The 27,810-nt window shown below is 42.7% G+C and overlaps 2 protein-coding genes across 3 annotated transcripts in view; one reads left to right on the forward strand and one right to left on the reverse strand.

Annotated features, from left to right (window-relative positions):
- The window catches only part of LOC128694501 (uncharacterized), a 111,545-nt gene extending 90,673 nt beyond the window's left edge, over positions 1-20,872 (reverse strand). Inside the window, exons 1-4 of the mRNA XM_070080077.1 lie at positions 20,805-20,872; positions 10,929-11,035; positions 6,075-6,152; positions 5,737-5,868 (exon numbers count right to left, since the gene is read on the reverse strand). Of these exons, the coding sequence (XP_069936178.1) occupies positions 5,737-5,868; positions 6,075-6,152; positions 10,929-10,950 (232 nt within the window). The 5' untranslated portion in view covers positions 10,951-11,035; positions 20,805-20,872. The remainder of the gene's footprint in view (positions 1-5,736; positions 5,869-6,074; positions 6,153-10,928; positions 11,036-20,804) is intronic.
- A 375-nt stretch (positions 20,873-21,247) lies between these two features.
- Positions 21,248-27,810, forward strand: part of LOC128694497 (uncharacterized) — a 65,692-nt gene continuing 59,129 nt past the window's right edge. Inside the window, exons 1-2 of one of the 2 annotated variants that reach the window (XM_070080078.1) lie at positions 21,248-21,401; positions 26,960-27,137. In XM_070080078.1, coding sequence (XP_069936179.1) covers positions 27,125-27,137 — 13 coding nt within the window. In that variant the 5' untranslated portion in view covers positions 21,248-21,401; positions 26,960-27,124. The remainder of the gene's footprint in view (positions 21,402-26,959; positions 27,138-27,810) is intronic. The other variant, XM_070080079.1, reaches the window with a different exon arrangement.

Here is a 27,810-nt window from a genome sequence, read left to right on the forward strand (position 1 = left end):
GGAAAACTTAAGGTTCTCCATGAAGCTGTTTGAAAATTTTCTTCTACCACCCCCTACATTTAATATAAATTTTATTTAAAGACAAAATACATTGACAAAAATACAGTAAAGAGTAAAGCACCATAGATAACAACTCAGAGCTACATCTCAAATACTTCGTCCAGCTCCCCGGCTGTGGGCCGTGCGCCTAGAATGCTGCAGGCATTTTCACTCTGGATCGCAACACTTAGTCTCTGAAAGAGGAAGCTAGCCGCCCTGTGCTCCTTGGTTTCTCTGATGAGTTTTTCACCCAGCTCTTTGAGGAACTTTAGAGCACACTTGCCCTATGCTCCAAGGGTCTCCGACCCTATTGGGATGAAGTTATAGCAAGGGGGAAGGTCTTCATATTTTAGGGTCTGGGTCTCCCTCTGGCTGGCAGCTCCAACCTCTTTAACTACGGAGTATGGCAAGTAGGTGTCTGCCAATGTGGCGGCACAGGTGTAGTCCCAGGCAATCTTCTTTCCATCCTTCCAAGGTAGCATAGTGGCTCCGTCTGGACGCATTTGACTTCCATCAGACCTCTTCACTTGGGGTTCCCGTTGAGCTGGGCAACGGGTTGTGGCGGGGTTTTTCTTTATGATGCCGCTGACCTCCTCATGTCCGACAAACTTCCCTTCTGATGTATGACACAGGAGACCAAGAAGTCCGAATTGATCAGCTGTCGTCATGCCGCAAATACACCTATGTTCGGTGAGGATGGGGGCGGTTAGGCGAAGAGCAACACCAATCCGAATAGCCTGTGGGTTGAGTCGAGTGCCCAGGGAGGAATTGGGAACAGCTAGATGGGAATCTCCTGAGTGTGGTGCCTTAACCACTTGGAGACGAGCTTTGTCCTTTCCTGAAGCGATGGTGAGCATCTATATGAAAGAAGAATGGGAGCAACCTCACCTTGAATTATGCAGAAACCTTAGTTTGCTCAAAATTACACTTAGCCAAATTCACAGTGAAGTGGTAGAGTGCCAATGTCTAAAACAATGCTCTGAGACGTGTCAAGTGCTGTTCCCAGTCGTCACTATAAACCACTAAGCCGTCCAGGTATGCTTCCACTCAGTCCAAGTTTAGACTAACTCGTGCATCAAACACTGGAATGACGAGGCTGCGTTGCATAAACCGAATGGTGTAACGAGATAACTGAACAGTCCATCTTAAACAGTGTATGCAGATATTTCTTCAGCACGCTCAGTAAGCGAGACTTGATATTAGCTACGTAGGATCTAAACGGCTAACATACAAATCTCCCGGTCAATAAGATCATCACAGGGTCAATAAGATCATCAATGAGTGAGAGGGGGTGTCCACTGGGTAAGGTAACTGCAATCACCTTCTGATAATCAGTACACATTCTAAAACTGTCGTCAGGTATGGGTACTAAAATGTAGGGTGAAGCCCAAGGACTTTTACCGCGTTCTATCAACCCATGTGATAGCAGTAAGTCAACTTCTTTTCTCGGTGCCTGGTGCTTCGTAGCACTCATCTTATAAAAAGATTGTTTAATAGGATATGTACCCTGTACATCCACGTCATGTACACTAAGAGTACAGTGCTTACGTACATCGCTCAACAAACAAGGGTACTCAGGAATCATATGTTTAATGTCACCAATTTTATCAGCATCAAGGTAACTAAGAAAATTATCGAGTGAATGCAGTGTCACTGAATTTTCTAAACGCACTACGTTACCTCTAGAGACATCAGGCAAACTGACGCGATCTTCCTCTGTCCTAGAAAGAACAGCAGTAGTACAGAAGGTATAGGACTTGCATAGTTGATTAATGCGGTACACATGATGGTTTTTTTCTGGACTGATTACATCAAATTTTCTTTTCCCAGGCGTGCATTCTAAACAGTTTACTTCACTATGCTTGTTTGACTACTTCCAAGGGGGTCATCCTTTATTCTAGTCTCTAGAAAAAAATCGCAATAAGCTCTCACCATAGACTTCATCGTCTGATGAAATCTTTCTAGAGGACCATGAGATTGTGGGTGATAACCAGTAGAAAGCAAAGATTTTAATCCCAGGTGGTATAATGCCTCAAGAAAGATTTTAGAAGTAAAATTGGATCCCTGATCCTATTGAATCTCTTGACAACCCAGCTGCCAGCTGGTGCGAAAAATCTCATTTATTCTCTCATAATGGCACGAAAATAACTTCGGGATTGCGTGTCGCTGCATCCATAACAATGAACAAGTATTGGTTTTCTAGTTTGGTTCTAGGAAGAGGACCAACACAGTCTATTATGAGACGTGAAAAAGGTTCTCTATCAGTGGTGATAGGACTGAGAGGAGCAAGTGGCAGCAGGACTGTCAATCAATTGAAAAATGTAACAAAAACAGTTTTCTTTCTTGACCTTGTGAAGTGTTTTGCCGGTTTAGCAAGTGTTTTCCTAACAATCAATGTTTTCCTAAAGGACTATGGTGAGTGAAATCAATAGCTTTCTCACGAAATGTTAAGATAAGATTTCGTTGGGATTTTTAACCCCGGAGGGTTAGCCACCCAGGATAACCCAAGAAAGTCAGTGCGTCATCGAGGACTGTCTAACTTATTTCCATTGGGGTCCTTTATCTTGTCCCCCAGGATGCGACCCACACGAGTCGACTAACACCCAGGTACCTATTTGCTGCTAGGTGAACAGGTGTAAGGAAACGTGTCGAAATGTTTCCACTCGCCGGGAATCGAACCCAGGCCCTCCATGCGTGAAGCGGGAGCTTTAGCCACCAGGCCACCGATGCTTCACTGCAAGCTGTGAACTTACAATTACTTTTCTCCATAAGTACACCTTTACAATAACAGTAACAGTTATCAAGATCATTCTCGGTTATCGCTGTATCTCTCATTCTCTCCAGAAACTTGATCAAATCCTCATGCATGAAAACATTAATTTGTGTCCTGACTAGGCTCACGTGTGGGAGAGTAGTAATAATAATTCTGGTCACTTAACGTCGCTGAACAACATATTCAGACCCAAATCATCAGCATCAACTAACTCTGCAGGTGGAAAGGGTGGTTGTTAAATTTTAATTATAGCATGTGTGGAAAATTACATTTACCTGGATGTATCTCATTGGATACATACCAGTAAATGGTAACAAAGATAATTATTATTTATCAAAGTTACAGAGACAAGTAGGAATTTTTGGGACACCTAGGTCGCAAAAAATGTCCCCCTTCGATACCTACCACAATCTCTCTCCACAGGCTATTAATTGCAAATGAAATATACATTACCAGGAATTCTGGTAAAATTTAATATAAATTTGTGGACTGTATATTAAAATTAATAAATGATTAAATATACACATTTATATAACAGAAGGAGAATTTATAATCATAACGCTCACCAATTAGTCTGGAGATTACTGTATGTCATGTACAGAATCCCCTATCTACCCAAATTTATGATGATAATACTGGCCAGAATTACAAACATAATTTAGATAGCTTATCTGAGGTTCCTGGAGCTGCCCTGTCCATCTGCTTAATGCTCAAATTATGCAGGAATGCACATCCAACAATTTCGGCTCCTATTTTAGAGGTTTTAAGCCCAATATAACCCCTAGAGCGACGAAAATTATACACCTTACATTAACGTGCTAGTAACACATTCTAAAAAAATGGCGTCTCCTCCGTGCTCGTCAGCGCAGGCGCAGAGCTTCCCTGTCGATTCTCTTATTTAAAATGCACTCAACAGAACAATAGTAACATATTATTAATCAGGTTTATTTACACATCATAAATTTTGGGAAATTATTTTCCACAGCATGTGTTTAGCATTTAGTTTTAATTAAAATACTAATAGCATGTGTAATAATACTGAGAGGAAACAGAGTAGGATTCTATATACAAACTTCATTGTCAAAATTATCATCAGTGGTTCTTTACATATATCAGCCTGAAGGACGTCATTCCCTATCACTAACCTCCTGACCTGATAGGAAATGAACCACTAGAAATAACCTCTGAAATAAAACCAGTGTAATAGCTTGACTCTATATACACTATGAAGAGGTATTTTTGTGAGAGCTCCACCATAAGCTTCTAGGAAGACATCTTTCTTGGCATAAGTGCCATTTGTTATGGGAAGCACATCTCTCAACAAGGTGAGATAACTGCTGGTGTCTGAAGGTAATTATATCAGTTAATTGTTTCCCATCTTCCCTTTAACCAAGTAAGGACTCATAGCTGAAAGAATTTGAGCGTCAGATATATTTTCAGATCTTGGTCAACTAGGTTGTGATGTATTATCTTGAACAACAGGAGGAATAGGCTTGGTGCCAAAATCTTGTTGCATAGAACGTGAAGAAATGACTTGTGTCGGGGCACCAGCCGCACAATCATTTCTCTTATTCCCTAGAATGTCCTATTAGAGTTACTATTAGAATGCTCCTATTGGAGCATTTAATCTCCTTCTCTTTATCCATTTTCTGTCTTCCAACAAACAAATTTAAGTGTGTGAGTTTCCACAGAATAGGTACGAGAAGTTATGGTAAAATGTGGTTACAAAACTGGTAACAAGACGTGTCAGCTGATCTTTGCTGCCTAGTATTAGGACATTTGTTTTCATTTCCTTTGTTTCTTTGTGGTGGGGTATGCACAGATTTGTGAGTTATCTCACAACTGTCAGCTAAAGCTGCTGTTTCCAGAGCATCTGATACAGATATTCTTGCATGTTGGTAGGCATACCAGCTGTGGAAATCCGCGTGCAGTGTTAGTTGAAAGAGATTTACCAACGAATTTCAACTCAGGGCCCTGCACAATCTCTCTTAATGCAATGTTTTTTTCTCGTGTAAATTCGATACAGGTTTGACCTCGTCTTCGCTGCAGCGTACGAAATTACTGGTAACAAGTTATAAGTCCATAGTATAGTTTCTGTAACCTTTTCATAATTAATATACTTGTCAGAGGGCGAGGCAGCTTTACAAGTTTGAGCTCTGCCTGTCACAACTGTGTGTGTTTGCGAGGTCAGTTCATTGCATATGCATGGCTCTCAAAGACGTCAAAACACGTGTCTAAATCACTTTCAAAGAACTTAGGAACTATGGAGGCAGGTCTTGTACGTTCAGCGAGTTCTGAATTGGGTCACATGTATAATTAGATCTAGCACACTGTTGTCTCAAAATGAACAATTTCCCTTTGGAATTCTTCTTCATTTCGTTTCTTTTGAGACTCCGTCTGTGCAGTCTGCACCTGTATTAGGCGTTCCATCCTCTCAAACTGATCAGTAGAAATAGGACCAGTGGGTAGTGGAGGAGTGGGGATGTAAATATCTTTCTGGACGTTCTTTAGGTCGGGCACTTAGTCCAGACATTCTTGGAATTCTTAGATCAGGTCTAAGATTACTATGCAGAGATGCAGGTTAGGTTAGGTAAGATGCAGGTCTTAATCACATGATGACCCGCCACTGGAGCTTTTGATCATCTGACCGAGGCCTTTAGCTGGCTTACCAGTCCACCGTTTTAAACAATAAGGTTATATTTATAATTATTTATATACAGAGGTGCTGAATCAGTCGTAGAAGTATTAGGCTCAGTCATACTTCATGCTACATTCTTGAGATAACGTCCTAATAAGGTGAGAAAGGATGAGCCAAAATGAAGTTACACTAGCTTTAGCTCCCCTTTAACAATCAATTAGCGTTTTGACTATCATAAAAGAGTACAGATGTTTCCTGAGGGTAACAGGAAAAGCAGCAGACTCACCTAGAAATATCAGCCACAGGTCCAGGAAGTAGCAGCAGCCGCAGCGTGTAAGAGGGATGACCACAGCAGCCACAGATAGCAAAGTGATCACCCCGCCTGTGATGGTTAGAACAGACACACGCACTCCACATCCTGAGCAAAAATATTATTATTATTATTATTATTATTATTATTATTATTATTATTATTATTATTATTATTATTATTATTATTATTATTATTATTATTATTATTATTGCTTGTATCATTAGTGTTATAAATATGACTAGGGAAACGGTAGCTCCAATTCGTTGTATTAAGAACTCACTAGCATAAAGGAAAGAGAGAGAGAAACTTACCCACCGAGACAGATGAATAAGCCTCCATCATGGTAGGGATTTCCAGAGAGGATGATGAGCTGGATACTGCCCTCACAGCTGTCAAGTTAATGCTGTTACTATTATTATTATTATTATTATTATTATTATTATTATTATTATTATTATTGCTGTTGTTGTTGTTGTTGTTTTATGAGATATATTTACAAAGCAGAAGTGATATAAGGAGGGTGGAGTAAATGGAGAGTAAAAGAAAGGATATGAGAGGTTAGGAAGGAGAGTACATGAACGATTGGATCAGGTTTTGTTAATATTTTTTTCTGATAATAATTAAAGTTTTAGAGATTAATAAGTTGAGAAAGCCTGAGTAACAATTGATTTTAAGTTAATAACAAAGGAGGGGAGTTATTAGATGCGGATTTAGAGGTATTGGGAAGATAGAGAGAAATATTTTAAGATGCTGTTAAATGTTGATTAAGAGAGAGAGGCAAGGATTTCTTTCACTGGGCAGGGAGGTCTAACACTTTATAGGAATGAGGGGGAGCCAGACGCGAGTGCGGGGAAGGTGCGTGAGGCTCTGGGTAAAATAAAAAGGGGTAAAGCAGCTTGGACTGATGGGATCAAGACAAGTAATTAAAGCATGTGGGAATATAGTTTTGTAATAGTTGGGAAAAGGGATGAAAAAGAGTGTAAAATTAAACGGGAATAAACTGTTGAATATACGAAATTCTTATAAATATATCATCGGTGAGTTTATGTTTATTTAATTTATCTTAAGCAAATTGAGATATATTTTTGTCGTTATGCTCAAAGTGAAATTTGCAGAGTTTATATATAAATAAAGTTTCATTGTGTAGACCAATACATTTTGAGGCCAAATTCGATTAGGCTTATTCGATATGATACACACACACACACACACACACACACACACACACACACACACACACACACACACACACACACACACACACACACACACACACACACACACACACACACACACACACACACACACACACACACACACACACACACACACACACACACACACACACATACACACACACACACACACACACACACACACACACACACACACACACACACACACACACACACACACACAGGAGCTTGGACTCGACCCCTGCAACCTCAACTAGGTGAGTACACACACACCAGCATGAGTAATAGCATCATATAGTGCTCGCGAATCTTCAGTGGTTTCTGGCCCACCAAGGTCATTACAAGGATCACGAAAGTTGTCTGTGTCAGTGAGTAGTAAATTACAAGCTGCCTTAAATCAAAAAGGAGAAGTGAGGACTACAGTTTATACAAAACAGTTTGAAAGTGAAATCAGTGCCAGGAGAGAGAGGCTGGAGGCCTAGTGCCGGGGGTAGGTGTTGCCACAAGCCAATAACTGCAAATTCAAACAGAATAAGTGTGACCCAAGCCAGTGAGATAAAGAGATAAGGATTCATGAGGTAGTGAATAATATAACAATCGTAAAGTGAGGGGAAAGAAAAGAAAAAAAATCAATGGGAAAATATCCAGTTTAAACTGTTCAGCTGATAGTATAGTGGAAACTTATAGCGGTATTTGAAGCATGGTTAAGGTAAATAGAATAATTAAAGAGAAGAAGAAAATGAAGGGGAACCAGGGTGCCAGGAGTGCCACCACAACGAAAATCACCATGCAGCTACAACAGAGCCAGGATCCCAGATGACACCTCTGCCGGATATGATGTACAAATCACATTTTTGTGGCTGCTGTGGTCACAAACCCTACTCTGGAGAGCTGAATATCATACATAGAGCACTTAACGTTTAGTAAGGAAGAAAAGCTCAGTAGGAAAGTTTGGGTCACCACATGTAGGCCGACACACACACTCGTGAGTGTGTGCACAGGCACTTAGGTGAGACAAAACTTCCAGTAAACAAACATACAGTAACATAGCTGCCAAATAAGGGTAGGAGGAGTTAAAAGGGGCTTCTGGAACTGGCAGAGTTATTTAAGCACACAAAGACAGTGTGTTGTTATGCAGTGGAGAAGTGTGTCATAATAGTATGAATGATGTTATAATTGTAAAGCTTAATTTTATAATTCATTTGTGGGTACTATAAAGTACTTTAAACTGTAAATGTAAAGAAATCTTGCTGGGATATAATTTCCAGCTGTGTTTGGTTAGCTGGGAAGCATGAGAGAGAGAGAGAGCTTGGCATGGGGGAGTCATGTGGAGGCAGCATGGAGTGAAGGCTGGCGTCTGAGGCGCCGTGTATTTAAGCTAAGTATTGTAGTTTTGTACTAATTTTTGTGTAGCCAACTCAAGCCATAGGCTCTGTTATTGTTTACCAGCACGCTCACTTGCTCTCTGATATGGTCAGGGCTCTGTGGGATGAGTGAGGACTAATGAAATAGGATGAGATGGTCTTAGGGAGGAAAGTAGGGGACAGCATCTGCTGGGCACTGATCCCACAGGTACATGTCTTTGTTTTGCGTTGACACTCCAGCCGCCGACTCTTTATGTACTTTTATTTGGGTGTTCAGGCTAAGAGAAATGCTACGGTGTTCTTCTAGAGTGTGTATATATGGTTAATAATAATAATAATGAATGTATATTTTCCTAACTAGGAATTTCGTCTGATCCCTCTAATAACCAACCCATTGATGAAATACATACTGGTTTAGCGCTTTCTGTTTTAAATGGGATAACCCTGGGTGCCCTAATTTTACTGAGAGTTGTGTAACTTTTACCTTTGCCCATAGACAAGGCCTATAGGCCCCAGGAAATCCCAATTTCTGCGTAACATGGGGGCCTGTATATGGGAGAATTATCAAATTTTATGTGACAATTCAAGCTGCAACCGGGAAAGTCAATAATGATACTTTACTGGGATGGTTGGAGGAAGGATTCACTAAAATACTCACACTATAATGTTAATTTACCTTTGCAAGTGTAATAAACCCAGTTTCTACTTGTTTATGTGTGCAATATTGCTGATTTGTAGGATGTGATTAATAACTAATTTTCTGGTAATAATTTTCCTTACCAGGTGCAATACTGCTGATTTCCTAGGAGGGTTATTAATAACTAATACTCTGTGAATAATTTACCTTTACTGGTGCAATCTGGGAATAGCATACCTTTTTAGGGACTATAGCCAGAAAATTATTGCCTTCCTTGTCGCATAAATATCTGTTGTGCAATCGAAAAAAAAAAAAAAAAAAAAAAAAAAAAAAATTGCAACCTGTATAATTACTACCAATTCAGAGTCATGTACTTATATATCTGTTATATCTATGTGACTCTGATGGGTTAGTCTTATACCCCTTAAATAAATATATTATCATTTTACGTACACTTTTTAAATTGCACCAAAGTGGTTGGGCCACTTACCTTTATATCCTACCTCTCACCCCCCTCCCACCCTTTTCCAATATTTCCATCCTTACCCATCCTTCTTCCTTCCCCATCTCACCAAAGCTCTGGTCTGAACAATCGACAATCGACCTTTTTAGGTGAAACATCTCCATTTTTTCTGCCAGGTTTATATTTTTGTGTGTGCAATCCTGTTTATTTTTTTGGGAGTTAAGTAATAATTTAGTGCCTTGCTGTGTGATTTGTTATTTTATATTAGTAAGTTATTTTATATTAGTAAGTTTATATTAGCAAGTGTTTTGTGCTAGTAATTTCTAAAATGTCTGACACGGGTGAAAATTCTGTGGACGATATGGTTGATGGAGGAAACCCTGAGTTAAGTCACAGTGTTAGGAACTTGGATAGGGAAGTAGAACTTGCGAAGCTGAAATTAGCCCTAATTGCGGAAGAAAAAGAACTGTTTAGGATCGAATGCACAAAGATCCAGGATCAGAAAGCGTTAGAGGAGTTTAGGGCTCAAGAAAGAACTAAGGAGAGGCAGCTTACTTCTCAACAAGCCACAGGCACGAGGGTTAATGTTTTTCATTTAAACAAAGCCATAAAATTTGTGCCCAAGTTGCTAGAAAATGACAAAGACCAGTTTTTCCGTTATTCGAAAGTACGGCCAAATCCGAAGATTGGCCGCACAAGGACTGGGCGACATTAGCACGAACCCAACTGAAGCTTTACAAGCAGTTAGTTCTCTAGAAAGAGAGGACTTTCCTGATTACAATAAACTGTAAGAGGTAGTTTTACTGGCTTATCAGATGTTGCAGGAAAGGTACCGGACTAAGGTTTCAAGCAGGACAGTTTTTGGTGGAATACGGTAAGGAGAAGAAGTCACTTCTAAATAGGTGGTGTGGCTCAAAAGATGTGGTAGACAATTATGAGGGTGTAATTACACACACACACACACACGGCCGACTTGTTGAAAAAAAAATATATATACATATATATATGTGCGTGTGTGTGTGTGTGTGTGTGTGTGTGTGTGTGTGTGTGTGTGTGTGTGTGTGTGTGTGTGTGTGTGTGTGTGTGTGTGTGTGTGTGTGTGTGTGTGTGTGTGTGTGTGTGTGTGTGTGTGTGTGTGTGTGTGTGTGTGTGTGTGTGTGTGTGTGTGTGTGTGTGTGTGTGTGTGTGTGTGTGTGTGTCATATATATGCATGTCATGTGTACACCACCCGTAAACAATGCGTTTAGTACCAAATTTAAGGGACTATAGTAAGCTCTGAGTGATATATTCCAGGAATACATTCCTCTTTGTATATACACACTGGTATTTTCTGTGCATAGACAACAAGAGAAATATACTCTTCAGTTTTTACTACAAACAATAAACACTGGAGAGTATATTCATGAAGCAATCCAATAATTTTGTAGATGGGACTGAATAACCACCTAAACGATTTCCAAATTTTAGGTTTGCTGTAAAGAACAGAAAAACATCGTAATACTTACGTATAACTTTGTTATTTGGCATTTTTCTGATGTTTTAAGGGTTCAATCTTTTTCCCAGATATATAGTGTCTGCTTAAAGAACAATTCCTTCTTCAGCGCTGTTTAAACTGTTAGGGGAAAACAAAAATTTTAGAGTAAATCTATAGTTATAATCTATTATCTGATTTTGATGTAAACTTTGAGGATTGCGTACCAACTCATAAGTTAGAAGCTCGTGGCTTAAGTGATAGTTTCTTTTGCTTATAACTGATGAACTCAAGATTGTTAATATTATTCCATCACTGGATTAATATTAACGATGAGTAAAAACTTGTTGACAGTGTAACAATGCTTTTAAGCAAAATATTTGTTGGATATAATATTACCTTTGCCAGGAGAGGTGTCGCTTCATGCGCCAATATTTCTACCTATAACTAGCAATGATATTATAGCAAGGAAGTGTTTTTGGGTCAGTGTACACAAACAGACTGTTACAATATTTATCCAGGACAAGAGAAGTTATTACGATATTTTTCGCCAGTTGATAGCTTCTCTTCCCTTGGATAAATAAATATCCCGAGCCGGGATACCATACCGGCGAATCAAATAGAATAGAATAGAATGTACAACAGGCACCTGCAATGCTACACTCCTTCCCGAACACATCATTACTTTTGGTGCACTTGAAGCATTCCCTAGGGAAGCTAACTGGTGTAAAATTTTGCTAGAAACAAAGATGATTTGCGTTGTGTACTGGAGACCTCCGTCAACTCCGTTTACTCGCTCGGGTGGTTGAGGGCTGATGCTAGCTCAGACCTGTCACTACACTTCACTCACTCTCTCGCATTTCCACTTCACTATTCGCTATGTTATCACTGTGTTATCAAAGACTTTCCTTCAACTACACTCTATTTGAAACGATGTAATGATATACCCTTAGCATTACAGTACTTTGAAACAGCAATTAACGACATGCTCGTGCTCTCTGCTCCAGGCCTAGACTTGTGGAACTCCCTGTTCATCATGAACTGCAAGAAATCCCTTAAATATTCCATGGAGAGGGAGAATACACATGGAGGTCATTACACAGTTAATAAAACAACAGACATAGCCCCATTCCACAAAGATGGCAGTAAAGCAATTTCAAAGAATTATAGACCAATGGCACTAACGTCTTACTTCATAAAAATATTTGACAGGGATCTAAGAAGCAAGATCGCCAACCCAGGGCAGAATGGGTTTAGAGTAGGTCATTCCTGTCTCTCACAACTACTGCGCCACTATAACATGGTCTTGAACGCAATGAAGGACAAAGAAGAACGCGAAAGCCGCCGTCAAGTGCAATCATGGTGTAATAGTACACAAAATGCGTAATAAAGGATTTTCGGGAAAAAGTGAGTAGATGGGTCTTTAACTTGGTAACCAGTAGAACACAAAGAGTAATAAATAGTAAACGCATTAGATAGAGGCGGCTACAGCGAAAAGCTCTGTGCAAACTCTCATCTTTTACCTCATCCTCTTGTGTGACATCGACAGAGATGTACGCCATAGCACCGTGTGTCCTTTTCTTGACGATACCATAATTTACAGTGGCATCCACTGATGATACTGTAGATCTCCAAGTGGATATAAACCAAGTCTTGAAATGGGATTCGAATGCAATATGAAGTTCACTGAAGACAAATTTCAATTACGCTATGGAGAACTCGCGGAAATAAAAACTAGATCGGAGTATTAAACAAATTCTAACCAAAAAAAAAAAAAAGAGCAAATTGCTAATGTGAAAGAGTTGGAAGTGATAATGTCAGAGAATCTCGCTTTCACAGACTACAACAATGTCTCTTATCGCAATTGCTAGGAAAATAATAGAATGGATAATGAGAACCTAGAGAGACGCAGCTTATAAACGACAACAAGCACAGTTTCAGGGAAGGAAAACCCTGTGTCACAAAACTATGGGAGTTTTATGACAAGGTAACAGAAGTAAGGCACGACAGAGAGGGGTAGATAGACTGCATTTTCTTGGATTGCAAGAAGGCCGTCGACACAGTTCCTCACAAGAGGTTAGTGCAAAAGCTAGAGGATCAGGCACACATAACAGGAATATCTGACAGGAAGGCAACAACGAGTCATGGTACGTGACGAGGTGTAAGAGTTGGCGCCTGTGATGAGCGGGTTCCCACAGGGGTCAGTCCTAGGACCTGTGCTGTTTTTGGTATATGTGAATGGCATAACGGAAGAGACAGACTCAGAAGTATACTTGTTTGCAAATGATGTGAAGTTAATGAGGAGAATCAAATCGGTCGAGGACCAGGCAGGACTACAAAGAGACTTGGACAGGCTACAAGCATGGTTCAGCAACTGGCTCTTTGAATTTAACCCTGCCAAATGCAAAGCCATGAAGATCAGGGAAGGGCAAAGAAGACCGCAGACACAGTATAGTCTAGGTGACCAAAGACTGCAAATCTCACTCAAGGAAAAAGATCTTGGGGTTAGTATAATACCGAGCACATCTCCTGAGGTGCACATCAATCAGATAAGTGCTGCAGCATACGGGCGTCTGGCAAAACTAACGATAGCATTCTGATACCTCAGTAAGGAATCGTTCAAGACTGTGTACATCATATACATCAGGCCCATTCTGGAGTATGCAGCACCAGTTTGGAATCCACACCTGGTCAAGCACGTCAAGAAATTAGAGAAAGTGCAAAGGCTTGCAACAAGACTAGTCTCAGAGCTAAGGTTAAGGTTAAGGGAAACTGGCTAAGGTTAAGGGAAATTAGCCTTACGACACTGGAGGACAGGAGGGTCAGGGGAGACATGATAACGACATAAAATACTGCTCGGAATAGACAAGATGGAAAAAGACATAATGTTCTAGAGATGGGACACAGAAGCAAAGGGTCTCAATTGGAAGCTGAAGGCTCAGATAAGTCAAAAGGATATTAGGAAGTATTTCTTCAGTCATAGAGTTGTCAGGCAGTGGAATAGCCTAGAAAGTGACGTAGTGGAGGGGGAAATTATACATAATTTCAAGACGAGGTTTGATAAATCTCATGGAGCAGGGAGAGAGAGGATCTAGTAGCAATCAGTGAAGAGGCGGGGCCAGGAGATATGAATCGACCCCTGCAACCACAAACAGGTGAGTACAAATAGGTGAGTACACACACACACACACACATCTTTAAGAAAGGAAACAGAAATGAAGCACTAAACTATAGACGAGCGTCACTGACGTGTATTATCAGAAGGAGAGTAGTGGGGCACCTGGAGCGAAACAAGGTTATAAACGACAGCCAGCACGGATTCATGGAAGACAAATCCTGTGTCACAAAGCTGCTAGAGTTTTATGACAAGGAAACTGAAGTAAGACATGAGAGGGAGGGGTGGGTTAATTGCATTTTCTTGGACTGCAAAAAGGCCTTCGACACATTTCCTCACAAGAGATTAGTACAAAAGCTAGAGGATCAGGCACATATAACAGAAAGGGCACTGCAATGGATCAGAGAATACCTGACAGGGAGGCAACAGCGAGTCATGGTCCGTGATGAGGTATCACAGTGGGCGCCGGTGACGAGCGGGGTCCTACAGGGGTGAGTCCTGGGACCAGTGCTATTCTTGGTATATGTGAACGACATGACGGAAGGGATAGACTCAGAAGTGTCACTGTTTGCAGATGATGTTAAATTAATGAGGAGAATTAAATCAGATGCGGACCAGACAGGTCTACGAAGAGACCTGTACAGGCTGGACGCGTGGTCCAGCAACTGGCACCTAGAATTTAACCCCGCCAAATGCAAAGTCATGAAGACCGGGGTTTTGCAAAGAAAACCGCAGACAGAGTACAGGCTGCTTGTGCTCTCTAGGCTGGAATAGTGTTGTACACTAACGGCCCCCTTCAAGGCTGGCGACATTGCAGACGTGGAAAATGTACAATTAACTTTCACAGCACACATAAGTACGATGAGGCACCTAAACTACTGGGAACGGTTGAAGGTTCTTGATCTGTATTCCCTCGAACGCAGGCGAGAGAGATACATGATAATATACACTTGGAAGGTCCTGGAGGGATTGGTACCAAACCTGCACACGAAAATCACTCCCTATGAAAGCAAAAGACTCGGCAGGAGATACATTCCCTCGATGAAAAGCAGGGGAGTCACGAGTACACTGAGAGACAACACAATAAGTGTCAGGGGCCCAAGACTGTTCAACTGCCTCCAAGTATACATAAGAGGGATTACCAATAGACCCCTGGCTGTCTTCAAGAAGGCACTGGACAGGCACCTAAAGTCAGTACCTGACTAACCGGGCTGTGATTCGTACGTCAGCTTGCGTGCGGCCAGCAGTAACAGCTTGGTTGATCAGACCCTGATCCACCATGAGGCCTGGTCTCAGACCGGGCCGCGGGGGCGTTGACCTCCGAAACCCTCTCCAGGTAAACTCCAGGTAAACTTTCAAAACAAAGGATGCCCAGCCAATGATAATTCTTTAAATTACTTGTTCTAAGCTAATGGTCCCTTCCAAAACCAGTGAAATTGCAGATCTGGAGAATATACAGAGAACTTTCACTGCACATGTAAATACAATTAAGCACCTCAATTATTGGGAACGTCTGAAGCCACTTGACCTGTACTCCTTGGAACGCAGGCGAGAAAAATACACAATTTACGTGGAAAGTCCTAGAAAGATTAGTCCCAAATTTGCATACATAAATCACTCCCTACGAAAGCAAAAAACTCGGCAGAAGGTGCAACATTCCCCGCCTAAAGAAAAGCAAGGGTACCATGAGTACACTAAAAGTTAACACTAGTAGCGTCAGAGGCCCAAGACTGCTCAACTGCCTCCCAGCACACTTACGGAGGATTACCAATAAGCTCCTAGCTGTCTTCAAGAGGGACCTAGACAGGCATCTACCAGCCGGGCTATGGTTAATACGTTGATTTGCGTGCGGCCAGCAGTAATAGCCTGATTGATCAGGCCCTCATCCACAGCGAGGCCTGTTCACGGACCGGTCCTCGGGGACGTTCACATCTGGAACGCTCTCCAGGCAATACTCCAGGTATACGAAGGTTATTGATCACACCTACTCCAGTGAGTGTCTTCTCTACAGCTTCACATTTAATTGTATAAATTATGCTCTTTTCCATTGATGGGCAAATAGTTTGTTTTTGTTGACCGGCTTTATCTTCCTTGCAGCTAACAGATTCTTTGAAACCACCCGAACAAAAATTCACTTGTGATATTAGCCGTGAATATATTACAACACTCTTCGTGTCCGCAGCACGCTGCCAATCACTGTATACTATTTACCGTATTTTGTCCCAGAGAATATTATTATTCACTAGATTAGGAGAGAACTGAGAAGAATTATATATATGTTCACTAGCTTAGTTCCCTTTGTAGCGCAGAGATGTCATGCAACAATCCAAGAAAACTATGGACCTGCCCCCCTCCCTACACTCCCATATGGACTAAGTTGCGCTACACCTTTTACCCTAATTCACCAAGCAATAAATAGGTACCAGTGTGATAGTCGACTTTTATGTGTGGCATCTTTGGCAGGATGAGACGTATGCGCAGATCTCCTTACACTTGTTGCTCTTGTTCACGTAGCAGTAAATAAGTACCAGGTTGTCCCTGTTTTTTTGTGTGTGGAATGCTGAGAAAGGAGTTATAGACTACAGTGGAAATAAGCCACAATTAGTAATAATGTTGGTGGAATTACCGACAATATGTTAGGTAATGGAGAACTTGTGTCCTGTAGCTAGATCGCTTGCACACTCACCTCACACTTGAGGTCCCGACTTCTAATCCCCGGTTTGGCAAGAATACTTAAGGATGTGTTTCCATAAAACACCTGCTGTCCATGTTCAACCATAAGTAAAATGAGTACCTGGGTGTTAGTCGACAGGTGTGGGTGACATCCTGCGACAAAACTGACCTAATTAGCCCGAAAAGTTCTGTATACCAAGCGGCTTTATGTATACTACTAGTGTCATTGATGTCATGTACTTGTAGATATAAAGATTATTATTAATGTGACATTTGATTGCGGCAACATTTCGCTCTCCAGGAGCTTTGTCAAACCAATATAAAAATGCATTGACGCACATGTGTGTACATATAACAAAAAAAGGTGGAGAAGCGTAAGCACTACTGTAGGCTAACTGACCAATGCTATTGGTAATAGTAGTAATAGTAGTAGTGGTAGTAATAGTAGTAATAGCAGAAGAAGTAGTAGTAGTAGTAGTAGTAGTAGTAGTAGTAGTAGTAGTAGCAGCAGCAATGGTAGTAGAAGCAGTAGTAGTAATAGAAGCAGCATCAATGGTAACAGTAGTGGTAGTAACAGTACTAGCAGCAACAGTAGTAGTAGTAGTGGTAGTAACAGTACTAGCAGCAACAGTAGTAGTAGTAGTAGTAGTAGCAGCAGCAATGGTAATAGTAGCAGTAGTAGTAATAGAAGCAGCATCAATGGTAACAGTAGTGGTAGTAACAGTACTAGCAGCAACAGTAGTAGTAGTAGTAGTAGTAGTAGTAGTAAGAGCAGTGGTGGTGATAACTCTTGGTTGCTGTGTGATGGCGAGGTTTTTGTTTTGAGAAGAACTCTTGTTACTGCTTCACAGATTGAATTATTACACAAAATAAAGCCAGTTTCGTCATGTATGAAGTATAAACAACAGTTCTCCTCAGAACAATAAACCCGTCACACATACCAACCAAAAATTACTTCACTGCTACGGCAACTGTAACTACTACTACTACAACGACCATAATTACTGCTGCTACTACTAATACTACTACTATTACTACTATTTCTGATACTTCTGTTACTACTACTACATCTTCTATTATTACTATTACTACTGCTACTACTACTACTACCACAACAACAACAACAACGACAACAACAACAAAAACAACTACTACTAATACTACTGCTGCTACAACTACAACTACTACTACTGCTACTATTACTACTACTACTACTTCGGCTGCTTCTAATACGATTATTGCTACTGCTACTACTACTGCTATTGTTACTATTACTACTACAACTACTACTTCTACTACTACTACTACTACTACAAGTTCTACTACTGTTGCAACTACTACTACTACCGCTTTTACTACTAGTTCTATTGCTACTACTATTATTACTACTTCTACTACTACTGCAACTACTACTAATAGTACTACCGACACCATCAGCCAATTAGTCTACGTCAGTGCTCATTTTTTTTACCTCTCGCTGTTATCCATATTTACTCGTCTGTGTTCCTGTATATTTTACAAAGGCTTTACAAAGCTTCTGGGGAGCGAAACTTTGCCACAATAAACCGTTGCATTAGTTATTAGTTATCTTAGGTTATTGTTCCTCGATGATTAAATAAAATAAAAATAACTTTCTCTTCCAGTTCAGCTCCTGTGGCTACAGTAGGTCAGCTCCTGTGGCTACAGTAGGTGAGCTCCTGTGGCTACAGTTGGTCAGCTCCTGTGGCTACAGTAGGTCAGCTTCTGTGGCTACAGTAGGTCAGCTCCTGTGGCTACAGTAGGTCAGCTCCTGTGGCTACAGTAGGTCAGCTCCTGTGGCTACAGTAGGTCAGCTCCTGTGGCTACAGTAGGTCAGTTCCTGTGGCTACAGTAGGTCAGCTCCTGTAGCTACAGTAGGTCAGCACCTGTAGCTGCAGTAGGTCAGCTCCTGTAGCTAGAGTAGGTCAGCTCCTGTGGCTACAGTAGGTCAGCTCCTGTGGCTACAGTAGGTCAGCTCCTGTGGCTACAGTAGGTCAGCTCCTGTGGCTACAGTAGGTCAGCTCCTGTGGCTACAGTAGGTCAGCTCCTGTAGCTACAGTAGGTCAGCTCCTGTAGCTGCAGTAGGTCAGCTCCTGTGGCTACAGTAGGTCAGCTCCTGTAGCTACAGTAGGTCAGCTCCTGTGGCTACAGTAGGCCAGCTCCTGTGGCTACAGTAGGTCAGCTCCTGTAGCTACAGTAGGTCAGCTCCTGTAGCTACAGTAGGTCAGTTCCTGTGGCTACAGTAGGTCAGCTCCTGTGGCTACAGTAGGTCAGCTCCTGTGGCTACAGTAGGTCAGCTCCTGTGGCTACAGTAGGTCAGCTCCTGTGGCTACAGTAGGTCAGCTCCTGTAGCTGCAGTAGGTCAGCTCCTGTGGCTACAGTAAGTCAGCTCCTGTAGCTACAGTAGGTCAGCTCCTGTGGCTACAGTAGGCCAGCTCCTGTGGCTACAGTAAGTCAGCTCCTGTAGCTGCAGTAGGTCAGCTCCTGTAGCTACAGTAGGTCAGCTCCTGTAGCTACAGTAGGTCAGCTCCTGTAGCTACAGTAGACCAGCTCCTGTAGCTACAGTAGGTCAGTTCCTGTGGCTACAGTAGGTCAGCTCCTGTGGCTACAGTAGGTCAGCTCCTGTGGCTACAGTAGGTCAGCTCCTGTGGCTACAGTAGGTCAGCTCCTGTGGCTACAGTAGGTCAGCTCCTGTGGCTACAGTAGGTCAGCTCCTGTGGCTACAGTAGGTCAGCTCCTGTGGCTACAGTAGGTCAGCTCCTGTAGCTACAGTAGGTCAGCTCCTGTGGCTACAGTAGGCCAGCTCCTGTGGCTACAGTTGGTCAGCTCCTGTAGCTACAGTAGGTCAGCTTCTGTAGCTACAGTAGGTCAGCTCCTGTAGCTACAGTAGGTCAGCTCCTGTGGCTACAGTAGGTCAGCTCCTGTGGCTACAGTAGGTCAGCTCCTGTAGCTGCAGTAGGTCAGCTCCTGTGGCTACAGTAGGTCAGCTCCTGTAGCTACAGTAGGTCAGCTCCTGTGGCTACAGTAGGTCAGCTCCTGTAGCTACAGTAGGTCAGCTCCTGTGGCTACAGTAGGTCAGCTCCTGTAGCTACAGTAGGTCAGCTCCTGTAGCTACAGTAGGTCAGCTCCTGTAGCTACAGTAGGTCAGCTCCTGTGGCTACAGTAGCTCAGCTCCTGTAGCTGCAGTAGGTCAGCTCCTGTGGCTACAGTAGGCCAGCTCCTGTAGCTACAGTAGGTCAGCTCCTGTAGCTACAGTAGGTCAGCACCTGTAGCTGCAGTAGGTCAGCTCCTGTGGCTACAGTAGGTCAGCTCCTGTAGCTACAGTAGACCAGCTCCTGTAGCTGCAGTAGGTCAGCTCCTGTAGCTGCAGTAGGTCAGCTCCTGTAGCTACAGTAGGTCATCACACTCGGTGATACGCACTAATAGGCAGACCCAAAACCCTTACCTGGAGAGAGTTCCGGGGGTCAACGCCCCCGCGGCCCGGTCTGTGACCAGGCCTCCTTAGGTCAGTGTCCCAGGATGCGACCCACACCAGTCGACTAACACCCAGGTACCCATTTTACTGATGGGGAACATAGACAATAGGTTGAAAGAAACACGTCCAATGTTTCTACTCTGGCTGGGAATCGAACCCAGGCCCTCACCGTGTGAAGCGAGAGCGTTAACCACCAGGCCACCAGAGCCCTTGTAAGTAAGTTTATTCAGGTTAACACAAATACAGTTACATAGTTTATCATACACAACAGCGTATGTGTAAAGAACCTGGGATAACCCAAAAAAGTCAGACAGAGTGACTTATTTCCATTATGGGTCATTTATTTCCATTGATAGAACACAAATAGGTGAGTATACAGATTGCATCCTCCAACAGAAAGTTATAGCTTTAGTCGGAGTGTTGTGATGTTGGAGAAGGGCTCTAGATCCTAGGGAATGATGCTAACCTTCATTCCCTGGGATCAAACCTGATTACCTAGAATTCCGCTGACACTGAATGAAGTCAACATTGAATTAAGAATGAAATGCGAAGTCTCTATGACAAATTACGACAAAAACTTCAGCTTGTCCGTCTTCACATGCGCTAACTGAGAGTTAAAATAAAGATACCTTAATTAGATGTCGTAGAATGGTGTGGGCAAGGATATAACATTGACTCCAGGAGTCACTGTTTCAACTGACGAAAGAGACCTCGGCTTCGCCCTCCCACACATCCACTGTCCTAATTGATAAATCATCTATACAATCTGATTTTAACTCGGACACGCGAGATCGATATTAAGATCAGTGTACCAGCCAGCAAATATTGATGAGCGTAGGTCTGTGACCCCTGAGGCACGTACACAGCATGTGAGTACCTCTTTACAATGTACTTCGTAGTTACCTACTTAAAAGGACACAACTCAAGGACCTGGATTCGATCACTGGATTAGGTGTAATACGAGGAGGCCTTACTTCTGCTGTATGTGTTCGTTTAGATACAAATGCTTGTAGGTACTGCGGTGTTAGATGACCGCTGATGTCCCATCAAAGGCATGGTGATGTGATGGGGTGTTTGTGGTGGTGGGAGTGGTAGTGGTAGTAGTGGTGGTGGTAGGAGTGGTCGAGGTGAGGGTAATACTGATACTAAGTGCAAGAGCACCAGTACCATCAAGACTGGGGTGAACAGAAGAACAGCGACCCGTGTCCCTTCAGCCTTCAGCACAGGTAACAGCAACCAGCACTTGTATTATATATATATATATATATATATATATATATATATATATATATATATATATATATATATATCAATAACAACACTGTGCTAGCCAAGGATTCGAACCCATGTTGTACTGGCCTGCCTCATAGTAGCGAGAACCACAGGACCACCCGACAGTAAACAGGTGACATCACAATATGCAAAACAATCTCTGTGAATTATTATTATTATAATCAAGGGGGAAGCGCTAAACCCGTAGGATTATACAGCGCCCAGGGGGGGATGTGGAAGGCATTCAGGCTTAATTCGGGGAACTGGAGCACAGATTCAATTCCCTAAATCAAGAGCCCCTCACCAACATCAAGGAACCTTCCATGAGGGGAATCTCTGTGAAATAATAGTGACCTTTCAAGCTCTTTCGTGATTTCTCATATTATCAAGAAAGTGCAAAATAAAAGATCAGCAGAAGGAATATAAGGGAGAGATTACACATCGAGTGTAAAAACTTATGATTCAAAATTCCCCCCCAAATCTTAAAGACTCAACTGACAGCTGTGAAAAAGTTTATCACCGTCAAACTGAGAAACATTAAACAAAGATTAAAGCAACATAAATATAGCACTGAAATTGGACAAGAATCTAATGCTCTGTTTATTCATGTGAGAGATTTTGACCATCCAGTTGATTTTCGAAAGGCTGAGAAAATTGTATCAAGGTATGATAACTTTTATAATGATAATCACGAGGGAGCGCTAAATATGTAGGATTATACAGCGCATGTGGGGGGGGGATGGAAGGTATTCAGGCTCAATTCGGGGAACTGGAGCACAGATCCAATTCCCTAGATCAAGAGCCCCTCTCCAGAGTCGAGGAACCTCCCTTGAGGAGAATCAAGGGTATAATAGAATCAAGCTTCATAAAAAAAATATGAAAATGAATATTAGTTTAGGATTATATAAATTAGATTCTTTATAATTAATAAAATTTGTGAAGAATTTAGGATGTGTTCGACAAGTTAAAATCCTAAATCTTGGGTAGAATATGTGCTCTGTTTGACAGGTACTTGACCTTCTCATCCGCATCATAATAAAGGGATGGATGAGGTGATGTATGTTGATCGTGAGATGTAATCTCACCATTATATGTCTGCTGCTGAACTTTTATTTATATACTTCCTTGATAATGTGAGAAATCACGAAAGTGCTTGGAAGTTCAATAGTTTTTCAAAGTGGTTGTTCAGCATATTGTGATATAGCTTGCTTAGTTTGATCTTGTTGCACACATACACACACACACACACCTGACAGGGAGGCAGCAACGAGTCATGGTACGTGAAGAGGTATCACAGTGGGCGCCTGTTACGAGCGGGGTCCCACAGGGGTCAGTTCTAGGACCAGTGCTATTTTTGATATATGTGAACGACATGATGGAAGGAATAGACTCTGAAGTGTCCCTGTTCGCAGATGACGTGAAGTTGATGAGAAGAATTAAATCGGACGAGGATGAGGCAGGACTGCAAAGAGACCTGGACAGGCTGGACATGTGGTCCAGTAACTGGCTTCTCGAATTCAATCCAGCCAAATGCAAAGTCATGAAGATTGGGGAGGGGCAAAGAAGACGCAGACAGAGTATAGGCTAGGTGGACAAAGACTACAGACCTCACTCAGGGGTGAATATAACACCGAGCACATCACCGGAGGCACACATCAACCAAATAACTGCTGCAGCATACGGGCGCCTGGCAAACCTGATAATAGCGTTCCGATACCTTAATAAGGAATCGTTCAAGACACTGTACACAGTGTATGTTAGGCCCATACTGGAGTATGCAGCACCAGTCTGGAGCCCACACCTGGTCAAGCACGTCAAGAAGTTAGAGAAAGTACAAAGGTTTGCAACAAGGCTAGTCCCAGAGCACAAGGGAATGTCGTACGACACTGGAGGACAGAAGGGTCAGGGGAGACATGATAACGACATACAAGATACTGCGGGGAATAGACAAGGTGGACAGAGATAGGATGTTCCAGAGAGGGGACACAGGGACAAGGGGTCGCAACTGGAAGCTGAAGACTCAGACGAGTCACAGGGACGTTAGGAAGTATTTCTTCAGTCATAGAGTTGTCAGCAAGTGGAATAGCCTAGCAAGTGAAGTAGTGGAGGCAGGAGCCATACATAGTTTTAAGAAGAGGTATGACAAAGCTCAGGAAGCAGAGAGAGAGAGAGGACCCAGTAGCGATCAGTGAAGAGGCGGGGCCAGGAGCTGAGTCTCGACCCCTGCAACCACAATTAGGTGAGTACAATAAGGTGAGTACACACACACATACACACACACACACACACACACACACACACACACACACAAACACACACACACACACACACACACACACACACACACACACACACACACACACACACACACACACACACACAAACACACACACACACACACGCACACACACACACACACACACACACACACACACACACACACACACCCACACACACACACAACCTGACCACACTGGAGGACAGGAGAGATAGGGGGGACATGATAACGACATACAAAATACTGAGAGGAATTGACAAGGTGGACAAAGACAGGATGTTCCAGAGATTGGACACAGTAACAAGGGGACACAGTTGGAAGTTGAAGACACAGATGAATCACAGGGATGTTAGGAAGTATTTCTTCAGCCACAGAGTAGTCAGTAAGTGGAATAGTTTGGGAAGCGATGTAGTGGAGGCAGGATCCATACATAGCTTTAAGCAGAGGTATGATAAAGCTCACGGCTCAGGGAGAGTGACCTAGTAGCGATCAGTGAAGAGGTGGGGCCAGGAGCTCGGACTCGACCCCCGCAACCTCAACTAGGTGAGTACAACTAGGTGAGTACACACACACACACACACACACACACACACACACACACACACACACACACACACACACACACACACACACACATACAGACAAACACACACAGGAGCTTGGACTCGACCCCTGCAACCTCAACTAGGTGAGTACACACACACACACACACACACACACTCACACACACACACACAAGGCGGACAAAGACAGGATGTTCCAGAGATGGGACACAGCAACAAGGGGACACAGTTGGACGTTGAAGACACAGATGAATCACAGGGATGTTAGGAAGTATTTCTTCAGCCACAGAGTAGTCAGGAAGTGGAACAGTTTGGGAAGCGATGTAGTGGAGGCAAGATCCATACATAGGTTTAAGCAAAGGTATGATAAAGCTCACGGTTCAGGGAGAGTGACCTAGCAACGACCAGTGAAGAGGCGGGGCCAGGAGCAAGAGCTCGACCTGGCTTCGTCTCTGTAGATGCCTTCCTCTCCCACTACATTGTAAAATGCTCCAAACTTCAGAACACCCGTGACTTAACCTGATTCATCCTTTTTTCTTTTTCTCCCTCTTTCCCCTTCCTCTTTCCTTTTTCTTTTCTCTTCTGGGTTGTCTTTCTTTCTTCTGTCTTGTGTTATTTATTTCATTTCTTCCCCTTCCCCCCACCTCCGTGTACTTGCTCTCCCTCTGTGGGCACCTAGCTCCCTTGCAGTGCTCCCCTTTCTTTGTATTTGACTAGCTCCTCCTCCTCCTCAATTTTCCACTACTACTACCACTACCACTATTACTACTACTTCTACTGCTACTACCACCTCTACCTCTTCCTGCCTATATATACCCGTCCAGCTCTATTTCTCGTTAGTGTGATTTGTAAATGGTCCAAGTCGGACCGAAACGTCGTCGTAAGCTCCTCTCTTCTATGTGTGGGTTATTTGTGCATAGGACTACTCTTACTGCCAATCTTTGCACTTTCTCTAATTTCCTTACATGCTTGGCTAGGAGTGGGTTCCAAACTGGTGCTGCATACTCCAATATAGGCCTGACATACACGGCGTCAGGGCCCTGAACGATTCCTTTTTTGAGATGTCGGAATGCTATTATTAGGTTTGCTAGGCGCCCATATGCTGCAGCAGTTATTAGGTTGATGTGCGCTTCAGGAGACGTGCCTGGTGTTATACTCACTCCAAGATCCTTTTCCTTGAATGAGGTTTGTAGTCTCTAGCCTCCTAGACTGTACTCCGTCTGCGGTCTTTTTTTTCCTTGTGGTTGCAGAGGTCGAGACTCAGCTTCCGGCCCCGCCTCTTCACTAACCGCTACTGGATCCTTCCTCTCCCTGCTCCACGAGATTTATCATACCTCGTCTTAAAACTAGGTATAGTTCCTGCCTCCACTACATCGCTTGCCAGACTATTCCACTTCCTAACAACTCTGTGGCTGAAGAAATACTTCCTTACATCCTTTGACTCGTCTGAGTCTTCAGCTTCCAATTGTGACCCTTTGTTTCTGTGTCCCATCTCCGGAACATCCTGTCTCTGTCCACCTTGTCTATTCCATGCAGTATTTTGTATGTCGTTATCATGTCTCCCCTGACCCTCCTGTCCTCCAGTGTCGACAGACCGATTTCCCTTTCTTCATAGGACATTTCCCTTAGCTCAGGAACCAGCCTTGTTGCAAACCTTTGCACTTTCTCTAATTTCTTGACGTGCTTGGCCAGGAGTGGGTTCCAAACTGGCGCTGCGTACTCCAGTATGGGCCTGACGTACATACTGTATAAAGTCTTGAACGATTCCTTACTGAGGTACCGGAACGCTATTCTCAGGTTTGCCAGGCGCCCATATGCCGCAGAAGTTATCTGGTTAATGTGTGCTTCTCGCGATGTACTCGGTATTATACTCACTCCTAGATCTTTCTCCTTGAGTGAGGTTTGCAGTCTTGGTGCACCTAGCCTATACTCTGTCTGCGGTCTTCTTTGCCCTTCTCCGATGTTCATGACTTTGCATTTGGCAAGGTTGAATTCTAGAAGCCAATTGCTGGACCAGGTGTCCAGCCTGTCCAGATATCTTTGTAAACCTGTCTGCTCCGTATCTGATTTAATTCTCCTCATTAACTTCACATCATCTTCAAACAGGGACACTTCTGAGCCTATCACTTCCGTCATGTCGTTCACATATACCACTAATAGCACTTGTCCCAGGACTGACCCCTGTGGGACCCCGCTAGTGACCGGCGTCCACTGTGATACCTCATCACGGACCATGACTCGCTGTTGCCTCCCTGCCAGGAATTCTCTGATCTATTCCAGTGCCCTTCCTGTTATATGTCCCTGTTCCTCTAGCTTCTATAGAGGAACTGTTTCGAAGGCCTTCTTGCACTCCAAGAAAATGTGCGTGTGTGTGTGTGTGTGTGTGTGTGTGTGTGTGTGTGTGTGTGTGTGCGTTTGATTGTATAAACAGCTCTCACTATCGTTAGGTAGAGTGCTAATGTTGATATTTTTAAGCTGATTTTTAAACGACACTAATACCATAAAAATGGTCCATACTAGTCATTACCGATACTTTGTCACATCTTTAATATATACATATATATACATATATACAGACATGCATATATACATACATATCATGATTATGTACCGTATTTATCTTTTTTACCTTTGTCTAAGTTTCGTGTGGCTTAATTTATTTTATTTTAAGCAAGCATGTTTGGTGGTGTACAGTACTGAAGGAGCTCTGAGACCTGAACCATCGGTACAAGACTCAGTAGCATCTGACCGCTGCTGTGAACTGCAAGAAACCAAACTTTGAAGATATTGGGATCTACATTCGTCCTTGAAATTGGAGCTATTGCTAATTTCAGCTATGAAGATATATAGTGAGTACATAAATGTATTCTTTGGACTTATATAAAACAGTTTTCTTGAGTTCCAATTCATGAGTGCATGATAACATAGTAAAATATTCATCTATTACACACACACACACACACACACACACACACACACACACACACACACACAAACACAAACACACACACAGGAGAAAAGAGAGGCGAAGACTGAGTTGTACAGGAGAACCCAGACTCAGGAGGAAGGTTAAAATACAACCTCCCAAACAACCACCTACTAAATGCAACCAAACATTCTAGCCCAAAACACACTTGCTGTACCCAATGCGCCCACAGACCTCATTATAAACTCCACCTTCACATCAACGTCCCATAGTGCCTCATAAAGGCTCCCGCTTCCCCAATCCCGACATACCCCCCAGACCACAGTTTCAGAAAAGAAGTTGAAGGATTGGTATACAAATGCAGACGGAATAACAAAAAAATGTGAGGAGTGGCATGAAAGAATCAAGGAGACATTCCCAGACATAATAGCACTCACAGAAACGAAACTCATCAGATATCGACCCAGATATCAAATCATGAGGAAAGATAGAGGGAGCAGAGAGGGGGTGGAGGAGTTGCACTGCTCATTAAAATTCGGTGGGGATTTGAGGAAATGGAAGGAATGGATGGAATGAGCTGTGGGCGAAAGGGACTA

The sequence above is a fragment of the Cherax quadricarinatus genome, unplaced genomic scaffold, assembly GCF_038502225.1.
Source record: "Cherax quadricarinatus isolate ZL_2023a unplaced genomic scaffold, ASM3850222v1 Contig132, whole genome shotgun sequence".
Taxonomy (NCBI): Eukaryota; Metazoa; Arthropoda; class Malacostraca; order Decapoda; family Parastacidae; genus Cherax; species Cherax quadricarinatus.